At 42.0% G+C, this 15198-nt stretch overlaps 1 protein-coding gene across 2 annotated transcripts in view; it reads right to left on the bottom strand.

The window, feature by feature from the left end:
* Positions 1–12363, bottom strand: part of Ttc23l (tetratricopeptide repeat domain 23 like) — a 65765-nt gene extending 53402 nt beyond the window's left edge. Inside the window, exons 1-4 of one of the 2 annotated variants that reach the window (XM_034523577.2) lie at positions 12276–12361; positions 11252–11323; positions 5519–5702; positions 2283–2406 (exon numbers count right to left, since the gene is read on the bottom strand). In XM_034523577.2, the coding sequence (XP_034379468.2) occupies positions 2283–2406; positions 5519–5702; positions 11252–11323; positions 12276–12340 (445 nt within the window). In that variant the 5' untranslated portion in view covers positions 12341–12361. Of the gene's footprint in view, positions 1–2282; positions 2407–5518; positions 5703–11251; positions 11324–12275 lie in introns of both variants that reach the window. The other variant, XM_034523578.2, reaches the window with a different exon arrangement.
* Between the last annotated feature and the right edge of the window lie 2835 nt (positions 12364–15198).

The raw sequence follows: 15198 nt of genomic DNA, 5'->3' as shown, positions 1-15198 counted from the left end.
TGCTTCAAATTATGTGTAGATAGGTTATTTCCCTGCTGTCTAAACAGATGCTGCACATTGCTCTGTTAAGCCTTCACCTCTGGCCTGTCTTTCATTAGGATGTTACCTCCCACAGCATGTTTTTTTTTCTACCAACCACACCCTATTCATTTCCTATATGCTTGCTTGAAAGTACTTGCACTCTCCCCCAACTCCCCAACACACACACACAAACCATCTACTACTTGCTGCCTCAGCCGAGAATGACTTCACTCAACCTTTCCAAGGGCTTTTATTAGATTACACTGATCTTAGATGCCTTCCATCATAGGTCTCTGGGTAGCTTACTTCACCTAAGGGTGTCTACACATTACATTCTCAGTGGATTCTTCCTGATGTTTCTTTTGTATGTATACATTTCTCACAGAATATTTAATAAAGGGCTGCTTATTGAGAGATCAGCTTTTTGGGCTTGACACCCATATTCCAATGCAGAAATGCACACAGGAAAAATTAAGAAAATAAGTCTGATCTCTATAAAACTTGCCCATGTGTCGTTACAGGATTAATAGCAACAGAAGTATCCCAGAAGGCCCTTTATCCCTCTCAAAGCTCTATGACACTGACAGCCTTGGTGTTTAGTTCATGGGCCAGACACTAGGAAAATCTGAAAAAAGAGACTAGGTAAAGGCTATGGCTGAAATCTAAGATATGGGCCTATTCCCAAAGAAAGGTCACAATCAGTGTTTTCTAGAAAAACTTTTGTTGGGTGCCAGGGACTCAGCTTTCAAGTCTAGGTACTTCTTTGTAACTAGAAAATTCTCCCATGTAGAGAAACACAAACAAAACACTCCCCTTCACAGATGATATTTTCTTCTTTTTATCCCAGATGTAGTTTTCCACTAAAGTAGCAGGAAGAATTGAATTTCAGAGAAAAGGCTGTTGACACCTTGTTTGGTGAGATCACCCCCTTACTTATTTAGACTCAGCTCTGAATTGAATTGGAAAGGTCAAACTCAAAGTCACTGTGTGGTTGACAGTGCAAAGGGACCTGGGACATGCTTCTTGTATAGTCTGACCATGGTTATCTTCCACCCATACCATAAGAAACAGCCTCTGGTATTATTCTAAGATCAGACACCTCACACTTTCCGGTTCATTCCGTCTGTCTCCTCAAGTCTGAATTCTTGTTAGGAAAGTCTCTTGGGTAGTGACTGGAAATCCGTGCTTTCCCATGGCCCTGACAGAGCTTTTATCCATAACACTGACCCAACTTCCAACTCCACTGAGTCCTCAGCCTTGGCCTTATTTGACTGCTGACCACCAACTGCACCTGCCAAGACAGACCACACTTCCTGTGGAAACCCTGTATCCTCCCTGAACTTCCAGGACACAGCCCTTCCATTTTCTTTTCTTCCTCCTCTGCTGCCCATTCACTCTTGCTTCCTGCTCTCATGTTCTCTGCCGTCTTTCATCCTCTTTTTATATTCTTTTTCTGATCAAGCTGGTCCAATCCGATGGCTTCCACTGCTACTCTGGACTGAGCGCCCTCAACTCATGTTCTCCTAGCTGCAGAGCTACTAGTCAGTGAGTAACTATCTACTTTGCTTTCCACTGTTGGCTAAACATCATAACTAGAAGCACCACGGGGAGGAACGTTTTATCAGTTTTCGGTAAGCTCTCTCGCCCTTTGGGTCTGAAGAGAGAGTGCAATGTTCTGAATAATTAATTTCATCTAGAACGTCCGCTACCCAGCTCCACTCATCCTTGTTCCAGAAGTGCCTCAATCTGTTGAAGATTGAGCTCTTACTAAATAGTTCTGAACTCAGAACTTTCACTCAGGTTCCTGTTTTAGCAAATGGATTTCAGCTGGTAACTTGTGCTGGAACAGGGTATCTGTACAGTGTTTCTCTGTACAGTCATGGCTGTCCTGAAACTCACTCTGTGGGCCACAAGGAATAGATCAGGCAGCCTCAGAGATCTGTCGGCCTCTGCCTCATAGGTGTTGGGATTAAAGGCATACAGCATCACCACCTAGCGGTCTTCAGGGGATTTATGAGGACTAAAATACGCTACCTTGGCACATAGTGAACATTCAATACCTATTGTTATCACCATCTTCTTTATTACTAAGGTACACTGTCTCCTTTGCCCATGGACTCCCCACTTTCTCTTTATGAGGTGTGGTGGAGTGAGGTGGGGGGGGGGTCTTCCCAGTCATCCTAGCACCCCCTTCCCCAGGGGATGGCTCGATTTGGCCTCATAGGCTGGCACATCAAAATCTGGCTGGGGAAACCAAGTACCTCTCAGTGTCAGGTAACCATAAGCCAGGTTGGCTGAAGCCTGTGCACATTTCCAGTGTTCTTTCCCAAAAACGATCTGAGAGAGGATGAAACACCGAATCAGCTCCTTGTTGGCTTTGGTACTCTGCAAAGAGGGGAAAGGCATTTTAGGGATGGAAGACAGGCTGGGGTCCATTAGAGGGTAGGATGGCATTGGCATGGCATTCTTGTCCTCTCCCATCACACTGAGTCTGCTTGGCTCCACCTCCTACATGTAGCCTAAAACCAAGTTCTTCTAATTCCACTTTGAGTCCCTTGTCTCTCAGCCAGCCCTGTCTTTTATGCAACTCAACAGTACACTCTCCTAACTGCTGCCATCCCTGTCCTTCACACTCTTCCAATAGCCAGAGAGCGTCCTTTAGCACTTTGTCATGAAAGACTTTCAGTACTAGAGAGTGAGGCCCATGGCTTCATCGGTTTCCTGTCTATTGTACTGTCAGTCCTACATCAGCCTATACTCCTTCCTTCATACCCTCACCTTCTATTACACTGAAGAAAGTCTATATTATCCCACCTATTAGTATTTCTAAAAGATGTGGGATTAGAAACAACCATAAAATCATTATCACCAAATAATATCAAATAGTGTCATAAACCCAATATTTTGAAGTTTTTGAGAATTTTTATTGTTGCTTGGTATTCCAGACAGTTTTGCTATGTAGCTCAGGCTGGCTTGAAAGTTATGATTCTCCTGCTTCTGCTTCCTGAGTGGCGAGTGCTACCATGCCCTTATCTAGGAAAAAAAAATGTAAGTACAACTCCTTTGTTAGTATAGCATGATCATCTATCAGAAAGTAATATTTGATTGTCTTGTTTCCTGATGCTAGCACACCTGCATGGCTCCATTCATAAGAGTATAAGTAATAATTTCCTCCTTTCCATCACTGCTCCCTCATATGTTAGCTGGAATTACTTCTCTGCAATGAAATTCCTTAGGACTGGTGAGATGACTAAGTAGTAAAGGCACTGGCTGCCTAAGACTGCAAGCCCACAAGCCTAGTGATCTAAGGTTCGATCCCCGGATCCCGTGTAAGAGTGGAAAAAGAACTGATTCTACAGCACTGCCTCTGCTCTCTAGATGTGCACCATGACACATGCACATGTGTGTGTATACACGCATGTCCACACACATACCGCATAGAGCAGTTTGTAATGAAAAGGCAGGACGCATGATCATTCTTTCTCTTTGCCTACCAACTTTCAGAATAAGTTCACTGGTTAGCATCCTCCAGGTGGTCAAGTCCTTTCTTATAATTAGCATAAGCGCAAGTGTGTTTGAACATTTTATGTGACAACATAATCTTAAAAGTATAATTGGCGTATGTGACTTTCCTGTATAAATTATCCTTTTATGTTGTTAAATTGAATCTAAAATGTTTACCTTGGCCTGCTTGGATGACCTACACTAATCTTATGACCATATGCTAATCTCCTTTCTCCTGCTGCTACACACACACACACCGCCCTGTTGGCCCTGAATGGGGTGGAATAGCTTTTACTGTGGGGCCCCTGCTTGCGATGCTCTTTCAAGTACTTCGGCCTCTCTCTTCCTTTCACGTTGATCTCACAGGCTATCCTTGGTTACCATTTTGGGGAGTTCATTATGTGCTAGCCATGGCAAACATTAAGTTATTTGGAGTAGAAAACAAAATACCAGAACTCCCAGCAGCTCTGAATTAGACTGGTTTGTCGTTCACGGTTTGACTCACCCCATACACTCCTTGCCCTAGGGAAGAAGACACAACTAGTGTGTGCTTTAGAGGCCACACATCCACTGTGGCTTATGGCAGTAGCTTGTCCTTCGGGATTGTGACATATAACTCCTACGATATAAATATTCCCATTATCTAATGTGGCTAAGGATTCTCAAACCTTAAAAACTCTGCTTGCTATGCTGGTTAGTCCTTATTGCTGACTTGACACAAATATACCTGGGAAGCATGTCCCTCAACTGGCTACTGCTCAGATCAGAATGGCCTCTTGTGCATGTCTGTGGAGAATTGTCTTGATTGCTAATTGTTGCAGGAGAGCCCAGACCATGATGGGCAGAAAAGGCCTAGGTAGGTGAGTCTGGAGTCTCTAAGAAAGCTAGCTGGGCATGGAAGAGAGCCAACTAGAAAGCATCTTTTCTCCATGGTTGATACCTGTGCCCCTGCTCAAGTTCCTGCCTCGACTTACCCCAGTGATGGGCTGTTACTTACAAGTGTAAGACAAAGAAACCATTCCCCCCCCCAAGTTGATTTTGGTCACGGTGCTTATTACAGCAACAGAAAGCAAAGACGTACACTTGCATGGAGTTGAAGGTGGTACTTTTTTGCTTACAGAGCTGATATTTCCAGAACGCATGTGTGAACCTAGGAAGATCTAAGCTCTGGTGACTTGTCTACCTGAACTTCTCTGGAAAGTTTTCAGAGGCAGGCTTACAGAGAGAGATCCATTAGCGGCATCAACATTGTTTGCCTCTAAGGGCCTTCTCAGCCTTCTCTGAGCCTTCTCCCTGTTTTCCTCATGCATACTTGGGAATCATTTTACTTTGATCATGAATGACTGGAAGTCAGTGTATGAACCTCTCTCTGTTGATAAATTACAGTCTGTAGTAGGCTGGTGGCAATGTCTTAATGAGGAAAGTCAATGCGTTGCTATCTCAAGATCCTAGATTTTGGATACTTTGTTTATATGTTTATCCAGAGATCTGGATTTCCAAGTCCTTGACTCGGCTTTAGAATGCTTGGGACCTTCACCTGGCTGCTCACCTCTGTTACTTTCTGTTTTTCATCCTTTGATTTTTGGTTCATTCTATTGTGGCCATAGCATCCTACCTACAAGTGTCTCCTTGGCCACCACCATTCTTAACTTCCCTCTTCTTACCCAAGGATCATCTTGAAACCTTGATATAAGGATTAAGAGACTTTTCAAATATGGCTAATCAAACGGCAACCGGATATGACAAACTGAATTTTAAGTTAAATGCTTGGTTAAAAGTTAAAAGCATAAACTCTCCTGTGAGGAAGAGACAATGAAGAGTGAGAACTGGAGGGTAGGCTGGCTCCCAGACTCTCCTCTGCTCTGTTCTCTCCTGGTTACAACACATAACATCCTCCTCACATAATTTATCCTACAGTAATGGCAGGCTATCTGATGTCATGCACACACTTTTAAGTGGCAACCTAAACCCGGTAAAGATTTTGTTTGCTTACCATTTTTTCGTTAATGAATTGATTAATTTTCTTCTGGGACTGAGCTAACTTCTGTTTTGGAATAGACATACAGTCAACAGTCATCCCTGCTTCCTGAACTGCAGTGTCTTCCTCAGTCTCTTCGCAGTGACAAGCAGTGAACAAGTCATCTGTTTCTTGTGCTGGGATTGCGGTTTGCTGTGACCTGAGGGCAGAAGAGGGACATGGATCAGGATTCTCAGAAAGACAAAACAGAGGCTCAAGTGTCCACAGCTGGGGACAGTAACTCGCTTTCCAAGTTTGGTTTTAAAGAAAGATATAGAGTAAACACACACTACTCTCAAGACCTAGCATCTAAGACAGCAACGTGAGAGCTCAAAGTAAACATTTGGTAGGCTTGTCACCTTGCATTACAATCACAGCATTCAAATCCTCTGCTGGTAAACCAGGTAACCTTACATAAGCCATTATGTAAATGACTTCTCTACAAATGTGGGTTAAAGCGAACACCTGCTTACTGCCATTAGAAGGACTAACGGAGGTAATATTCATAAATCACTGTTTCAGTGAGCCGCATTTTCCAGGTGCTTCCTTAATGTTCGATATTATTTCGGCTATTGGTTCTGTGATTTGGTTTCTTCAACTAAAACAACGGGAGACTGTTGAGTCAGAAGATCTTGGAGATAATACAGTTAAGATGCAAGCCATGACAGGGATTGATACAGTAGGCTGGGGGTGGGGGGCTAACACTTGCAGGCCAGCTGACTTCACAGCTCCTCTTTCATATATCTCAAAACCATCCACCTGGAATTTGTAATTAACCAGAGAGAAGGCAGTTATTGGCAAGAGAGAACCATGTGCTGGGTTCAAGCGCAGCCTGAGAAGCAAGTGGCTCTCTTGTGTCAGAAACAGAAATCAATGTGGTAAGACAGAACCAAGTCGCAAATTCGCCACAAACAACCATATGAATAATCACACACAATCTAGATAACCACCTCTGACAGCAATGCTGTTAACAGTTGTGAAGTGGGTAATGGGAAGTGTACACAGAGACAAAAGAGACAATCCTAACATTGCCGCCAGAAACATGAGAGCGATCTGGAATAAACCAAATTCTGACATCTTAAGTGGAACAATACTTAGAAATATCCTCCAGAGAAATCTTTTTTTTTTTTTTTTTTGTATTCACAATACTTTTTAAGAGTCCAATAAAGTTTGTCTTGCTTAAGCAATTGTAGGGGCTCTTGCCTATAATGGCAGGAGCCTCAAGCAGAATGATGAGTTCAAGACCAGTATGGACTCCAAAACAAGACTGTCTCAAAAAATGATCCTTTTACCCTCATTACTTGGGTGATGCATATTTACTGTTCTTTTAAAGGGGGGAAGGAATTGAGAAAGGTACCACAGGAAAAGAAAGGCCAAGTGTTATCTTTTACACCAAGTTTGAAAAATTGCATAAGATCCACTCAAGAGTCTTCTTCCAAATGACATACCCAGAGACAAGTAGGCTTGCCAGAGGTCAGTGAACAGCGGAGCACTTTGTCAGGCCAGGGAGGACTGACCTTGTCCTAGATGAACCTAGATGAACATGGCCTTTTTTTATTAGACCACGAGAAAGGCTGCTGTTCGGAAGGCAAGTGATGGAGTGGGCTCTCATCCATCTACTGAATGATCTACCTTCCTTCTAAACACAGCCTGGACATCTGCTAGGAAATGTCTCTCAGAAGCCGTGATCAAAACATTCCACTTCCACTCACTTTATACGTGTATCATATGTATCATTTAAGAGGATTCTCCGGTGGTAGGTTTCTCTGTGACTTTTTCAAGAGCTCTTTAATGTTATTTATCTTTCTCCATATGGTCTCCTCTACCTTGCCCTACCATCCCCCACCCCTGTGCTCCATTTAACCCTTTCTGTTTTGTTGCTCCCCTTACTACCATGGTGTTCCACCTCCCCTTTCTTGAAAGCTCTTTTCCATGGCCTCTCGCTAATTCCCTGACATCTTCGGGATGTCAAAGGAAACATACATAATTGAAGATCCAAAGCTAATATCCACAAGTGAGAGAAAACATTATGACGTTTGTATTTTCTGGGTTTGGGTTGCCTCGCTCAGAATGGTTGTTTCCAAGTCCATCCATTTACCTGTGTGGATTTTCATAATTCTATTTTCCGAACAACTGAATAACATTTCGTTGTGTAAATGTACCCCATTTCCATTATCAATTCACCAGCCGATGGACATCAAAGCTGTGTCCACTCCCTGGCTATTGTGAATAGAGCAGCAATGAATATAAATGATCAGCTATCTCTGAAGTATGATTATTCAGTCCTATAGGTTATATGCCCAAAAGTAATATAGCTGGATCATGTGCTAAGTTGAATTTAAATGGAGTTACCCTATAACGGGGTGACAAGGCTTTTATTAGACACAGGAGGCTAACAAAAATCCCAAGGTTATGAGTGGGCTACTTCTTTTGGAGTTGTTAGGCAGTGAAGTCCTGTGAAGCTGCAAACATTATGGGCTATTGAGAATGGCCCCCATAGGCTCATACATTTGAAGGTTGGTCCCTTGTTGATGAACTGTTTGGGACGGATCAGGAGGTGTGGCCTTGGAAAAGTTGTGTCACTAGGGGATAGGCAGGCTTTGAAGTTTCAAAATTCTATGTCATTCCCAGTTAGCTCTCTCTGCCTCATGGTTGTGGTCAAGATGTATACTCTTGGTTGCTGCCTCACCACCATGCATGCCTGCCTACAGCCACGCTCCCTGCCATGGTAGTCATGGACTCACACTCTGAACCTGTAAGACTCCCAATAAACTCTTTGTTTTTATAGTGCCTCAATCATTGAGTCTTATCACAGCAATAGAAAAGCAACTTCTGTATTTTAAACCCCTCCTCCCCAAACCTCAGGGATCACTTCAGAAGCGAGAGTGGAAAAAAAAAAACGCTAAGAGCCAGACATAGAAGATGACTACAACAAAAGCATTTTTCTGGACACAAGAGGGTGGTTGCATGTATGAACTCACAGCCATTGTAATAGCACATACAAGACCTGTGCAAGCTCGAAATGGACAAAATCCCAGCATAGAGAGAGGAGGTGGGCACGAAGTCTCAACTCTAGCTGAATTGCTAATTGGCAACTGATTGTTTTTGGGAGAAGGAGTCCTCTTTATGGATGTCACTCTAGGGAATGGCTGCACACCCAAGAGTGTATGGTCAGTACAAACTGGACTTGATATTGTTTTGTTGTTTGTTTAAAGAAGACAAAGCTCGGTGGGTAGGAAAGGGAGTTGAACATATAAGAATTCTCTAAGAACTAAAAAGACACTCCAAAGGGGGTGCAAAAAATTTATTCAAATTTCTACTAAAATTCAATTCACATTATAGTCTGATTTATTTCTCCCTCTCCACTCAACCCTCCCCACTGCTTTTTTCCCCCCCTGAGAGTTTTCTTGGCCCTCGGAAAGTAAATTCCACCGAGGAGCTGAATCACACTCATTTCTCAAATCCTAATACCCATCTAGCTCACAGTAAATTCAAACACTGTGAACAAGAATGGGTATGAAAAACAACAGGAGTCTTTGGGGTGTTTAAATACCGAGGAGCACTGGGGAAACCTGTGACAAGAGATTATAATCTCAGAACAGCCCGCGGAAAGAACAATTTTCACGGATTAGGAAATGTTCCTTGAGCTGCTTTTTTCATAGATGTTAAATCTATGTTCATAGACGTTAAATCCATTAATTCATGGAAGAGGTTACTAAGTGTGGATGTTAAAAATTGTAAGCTCTAACATTTTTAATTCAGCCTTGAATGAGACTGTGTTGAGATCAAGGCAGCAGTCTTCAACAATAATCTCAAACAAACAAACAAACAAACAATGAGGTCTTCGGATGTGATTTCAGAATAGCCCTGAGCTAGCTGTGAACATTCAGCTAAAAATAAAAGTAAAAAAGTTAGCAATTGAGACATGAGAGATATCTCACGACAATTATTCATGACAATTGAGATAACTCATGACAATTATTCATGACAATTGTGGTATCTCCAAGGAAAGTCAGAATTAAAGGAATGTCAAGTTGAATGACTTGTGACATGCTGTGTCTGATGACATCATGAATATGAATCCTGATTGGTAATATATTTAAAGAGTCAGGTTATCCCCACAATGCTATATTGTAAACTTTACATTTTAAAAAGATGTATTTATTTTTATTTTATGAGTGTTTTACCTGAATGTATATATGTCAGTGCACCTTTGGGCATCCATGTGGAGTCCAGAAGACAGTTTGGATCTCCTGGCTGAAATTTCAGACAACGATTAGCTGCCACATGGGAGCCAGGAATTGAACTCCTGTCCTTTGGAAGCACAGAGTTTGTGTTTAACTGCTGAGAGAGCTCTTGTGCTTTAGAACAGTACATATTTTAAAGTCTATTTTTTTTTATAGTTCTGTAACATTTAACCTTAAGATATTTTATGATGTATTATATAATCTCTCTCCAATAAGAAAATCACTAGCCACAGGTGACCATTATGAGTCAGAAATATGTCTAGTGAGCATTAAGATGTTCTCAAAAAATGTGAAAACAGGATAAATTTTTATGACTCACTATGAAAAAATAGTATAAAATATTTAGCAGTTGGTACAAAACATTCAGCACTTGTTTATAGTATCTTAAGTATACTGAAATAAGACAGTATTAAAGTTAAACATACTTATTTCTGTCCACATTTTATTACATCTATTAGAAAAGTTTAAATGACATAAGAGGTTGATAGCCGTTGTTTCTGCTGTATTTCTACATGAGGGCCCTGGTTCAAAGCAGGGTTCTCATTTAAGGCTGATTCTGAGTCCTGGATGTATTTGGCAACGTCTAAAGATATTTTTGTCACAAGTCAGGCGGTGCTACTGGCATCTAGTGGATAAAGGCAAAGTATGTTTTTAAAACCTCCCAAACAAAGAGTTTTCTAACTCAAAATGTCAATAGTGCCAAGAGCGAGAGATCTCCATATAGAGAAATGGCTAATGGTTAAAAATAGACTACCTGTATTAAATGCCACTAACTAGCTGTGCAACTTTGGGCAAACTGCCTATATTTCCTTTGATTTATAATTAGTAGTTATATAAGGCAGCCCTGATGTTGTGAGGGACGAGGCACACAGAAGCTGCTCAATAAGGATTACTTCTTAGGATGTGTAAGTTTTTAGTAGGACTTGTTAAAAGCACTACTCTTCCAAAAGACATAGCTTAGTTCCCAGAATTCATTTCAGGTGATTTATAACTCTCTGTAACGCCAGGGTATCCAACACCCTCTTCTGGCGTCCATAAGTATTCATCTCTTTCACTCACATACCCTCCCCTCACCCCCCACCCCAAAAATGACATAATTTAAAATAGTAAAAATAAATCTAAAATTTATTTTATTCGTCCACTGCCTCTTTATTTCACGAAATCTTACTCATTGGTTTTGTTATGTTTTTTCCCACTGCCTTTACTAGAGTTGTTATAATATTGCTTTGTTTTTGTTAACCTGAACATCTTCATAATTTAGGAAAAAAATTATCGTCCATCTTTGAGAGGCCGTTGACACAACTGGATGGTATTCCATATTATTATTAATATGCAGCACAGCTGTGGACCTTTCTCTTCTATAGGAAGTGCACACAAAGCTTTTGACTCAGGGATTCCTTAAAGTAGGAAGTCCTACCCTTTCTGGTGAGTGGCATCATGTCAAGACACTGTCAGTACTTACAGGTGGAAGCAGAAGTCCCAGCCGGTGTCATTGCTAACAGTTGGAACGCAGATGGGGTTGGCTTGCATCTTCCTACCAAGAGTCACGTGTGAGGTAAGCTTTAGGGGTAAAGGGTCTAGACGTTTGTTCTATTTTCCCTCCGGTGGATGCTACTGACTTTAAGTTAAAACTGCTAAATATAAATCTACAAACAGACTATTCAGACCCATGTTTAGAAACTCCTCAGAAGAAGAAATTGAAGGTGCTTTTTAGGGTTATATATATTTTTTTCTCCTAACTTCTACTTTACATTTCCAAAGTTCTTTAAAAAAAATATTTCTTAATCGACACATCTTTTACATTTACTGGATCATCCAAACTATGGTGACCTATTTAACCCAAATGTTGTATGGCATCACTAAGGGAAAGCCAAATCAAAAATTCTTCCTTTGCCAGGAGCCATGTCACTAATAATAAGAAGTTCTAGTTAAGAGGCTAAGTAAGACTCTTGTTCCTACATAGGCTGCTGCTGTTAGCTGTTGACAAAGTAAACTCCGCAGGAAGGTGGGGGGATGTGGTTGATAATGATTTGTGAAACTCTAGATTATTCCTAACCCTTAAATGTACACTTTACTGAATAGTAACACCATCCAAGTGGCTCCCTGAAGAATACTTCATCCAGGTTCCAGAACACCCAATTTTGATTTAAAAAAAAAAAAAAAAAAAAAGGGTGGAGTGGAGGTGGAGGGTGACAGGAGGGCTAACTTTCCTTTCTAAGTCCTACTTTCTTCACACTCTGAGCTCACAAAGTCCCCCACACAGTTCCCATGCACTGGACCCTGGCCGGACTAGGACAACACACTTGGCCCCCCCTTCTAGGGCAAATCTCTCGTGCTAATCAGCGTCTTTTCTATTGTTGTTTCCTAACTGCGGACAACCCTAGAACTCCGCCCCATCTTCCCTGCCTGGTTTCTGGGCCCCTGCACTGGAAGCTGGTGAGCTCTCCTGGCTCGCCGACCCGGAAACACCTTCCCAGCCTGCTCACCCGGCTAGGCAGTTCAGACCTCTGCTACCTCGGGCCTGTGCTGGTGCCCGTGCCATGTTGAGCATGTTGAGTCTCACCGAAGCTGGGCTTCTGGATCTGGAGATAATGCGTTGCCATGGGAATGGAATGCTGCCTTAAAGCTAATGCCTGGAGCCCCAAAGCGAGGCACTTCCAGCTCGCCAAGGCAAACTCTGGCGTTCAGCCTTGCTTCTGCTGTGAATGGTCCCATAGTGCCTGTCCCACAAGAACATTATTTCTTGAAGATGAAGGAAGATCTGGTGGAAGAAAGGAAGGAGCTGCAGGCCTTCGGAGCCTGATGATTTTAAAACTGCTATGTCTATGGGTGGTTTTAGTGGTGATGATTCTTGGCTAGCCAGTCCTCCCCTTTCCTGAAGCAACCTGCAACCCAGCATTCTCTAGGTATTATAGGGTCATGGTCAGTGACCTCTCTAGGTAAGGTTAGAGTCAGGCTTGTTGAAGAAAATAGCACAGGAAGTTTCAGGAATGAGCCAGTAGCTGTCAAGTAGTTACCCATTTCAGGGAGAAAGGCACCAGTGGCAAACACCATGGAGTCGTAAATCACACACAGGTTTGTACCACAAGGTCACAGAGCACACAGTAGTATTACACAGATGTGAAGAACACACTGGCTGTGGCACACATTTGAAAGTGATATAATGAACCATATGTACTATGTACTGGGCTCTTGACAACCGAGCAGGTAAGTCCCTCCTGTTTCAAAAAGAAAGCCTGGGTAGAAAAAGAAGAAAACCGAAGTGATTTTCGTATGTTTTGCATTTGTTCTTACCTATCTGGGGTCGAAATTTATCATTGACACTCGAATGGCAAGAAATCCTTTCAAGGCAGGAGGAGTTAAATGAGTTTGCTTTCATATATGATAAATACTTATGGTCTATAACTCCAAAGTTAAATCTGTGCCCTCAAGTGCCTGAGCCAAAAGTTTGGAAAGACCCCACCCTGTGTTCTCTGGCTTCTAAGAGACCCTTCAGTATGAAATGATGACCAGAGTGATAAACTTGGTTTTAGCATGGCAGGGTTGCAGTTTTGACTCTGAGGCTTGGTATGAGTCACATCCTGTGGGTATCAGTTTTCCTTGACTGCACTCTAAGTGTACATGTACCCTTTACTCTCTAAAGCTTCTTTGGTTCTAGGATTCTCTGAAGATTTCTGTGACTCCCATGACTGATATTTAACATGTATGGAGATTAAAAGGAAGAATCTAGTTTTATATTGTCCAAGACTCATTTCCTCAAGTCAAAAATTTTAAGTCTGTGAAGGGTTTGTTTATTCCAAATACTTGGTTTTGCTGATCATTGTGACGCTTAGTGTGGTTCCAGAATTGACACTAAATTCCCCTTCCTAAAGGAGTTAGTGAGTCTGCCTCCATTTAGTTAGCCCTGAACAGAAAAGAAACAAGTTGCTTTCATCTGCAAAGTTATAAAGCAAAGTCACACAACCTCAAAGTCTCAACATTACAAGTCTCTGATTCTTTTTCATTCTGTGCCATGTCTTAACCCTGTCCCTCAAATGTAAATTTTAGTGATATGTATAACTTAGGGTTGTTGGCTAACTCTGGAATGGAATGCCATTAGTCACCATAGTTAGTTCTTGTATGTCTACTCACACGCTCTCTCTTAATCCCAAAGTAGAGGTAAGCAATCTCAGTACTTTGAAGGTAGAAATAGAATTGAAGCAAATTTGAGGACAGCCCAGGCTGTGTACATAGCAGGTACCAGATTAGCCAGGATTCTATTGTGAGGTTTTGTCTCAGTCAAACAAAACAAGTAAAAGAAAAAATTAGAAAGCTTGTGTGGAGATTTTGCAGAGAAAAGAAAGCATATGCAGAGAGCACTTTGAGATTTTTATGACCCAAATCTAATGTGATTACTTTCAAAGGATTCCAATAACAGAAATTATGAAGTATAAGAACAAGAAAATCCAAATACATATTTTTTTTTGGAATGAAAACTTTGACCTCTCTAGACAGAATCAGATGTTCTCTTGGTTAGGTTCAGCTGTCAGCTTGACACAGTCCAATTATCTGAAGGAGTTTAAATCCAGGGATTGTCTCCATCACATTGGCCTATGGGGCTTATCTGTAGAGCACTTTCTTAAGTTCTCATTGATGTAGGAGGGCCTAACCAAGTGTGGGTGGAGCCATCCCTGGGCAGGTGGTGGGCTACCGAAGAAATGTAGCTGGCCGTGAACTTGGAGCAAGCCAATAAGCAACATGCCTTCACGGTGCCTGCTTCAATTTCCTATCCTGGTTGAGTTCCTGTCATGACTTCTCCCAATGATGGACTGCAAGCTGTCAGATAAAACAAACCCTTTCCTCCCCAAGTTGCTTTTGGTTATGTTGTTTATTACATGAACAGAAAGCAAACTAGTGCAGATGTCTTCTGTCTTGGTCAGTGTCCCACTGCTATGAAGAGACACCATGACCTTGGCAACTCTTGTAAAGGGAAACATTTAATCCGGGCTTGCATTCAGTCTCTTGTCATCATAGCAAGGAGCACAGTGGCATACAGGCAGATGTGATGCTGGAGAAGTAGTAGTTGAGAGTTCCACACCTGGATCCTTGGATAGCAGGAAGAAGAGAGACCCTGGACCTGGCTTGGGCCCTTGAAACCTCAAAGTCCACCTCCAGTGACACACTTCTTCCAACAAGGCCACACTTGTTCCATACTTCTAAATTCTTTCAAAGAGTACCACTACTTGCTGCACATTCAAATATATGAGCCTATAGGGGCCATTCTTATTCAAACCTCCATACCTGACTTCATTCCCAGCTTCCACGTCTGCCCTACATCTCATCATGGGGTTCAACTCATAAATCTGAAATGTGTGTCACTGGGCAAAAATGGGTAGATGTAGCTATATTTTCTAGAGCTCACCTCAAGAC

The sequence above is a fragment of the Arvicanthis niloticus genome, chromosome 19 (genome assembly GCF_011762505.2).
Source record: "Arvicanthis niloticus isolate mArvNil1 chromosome 19, mArvNil1.pat.X, whole genome shotgun sequence".
Taxonomy (NCBI): Eukaryota; Metazoa; Chordata; class Mammalia; order Rodentia; family Muridae; genus Arvicanthis; species Arvicanthis niloticus.
Note: the sequence above shows the minus strand (reverse complement) of the source record. Positions and strands in the feature narration are given on the sequence as shown.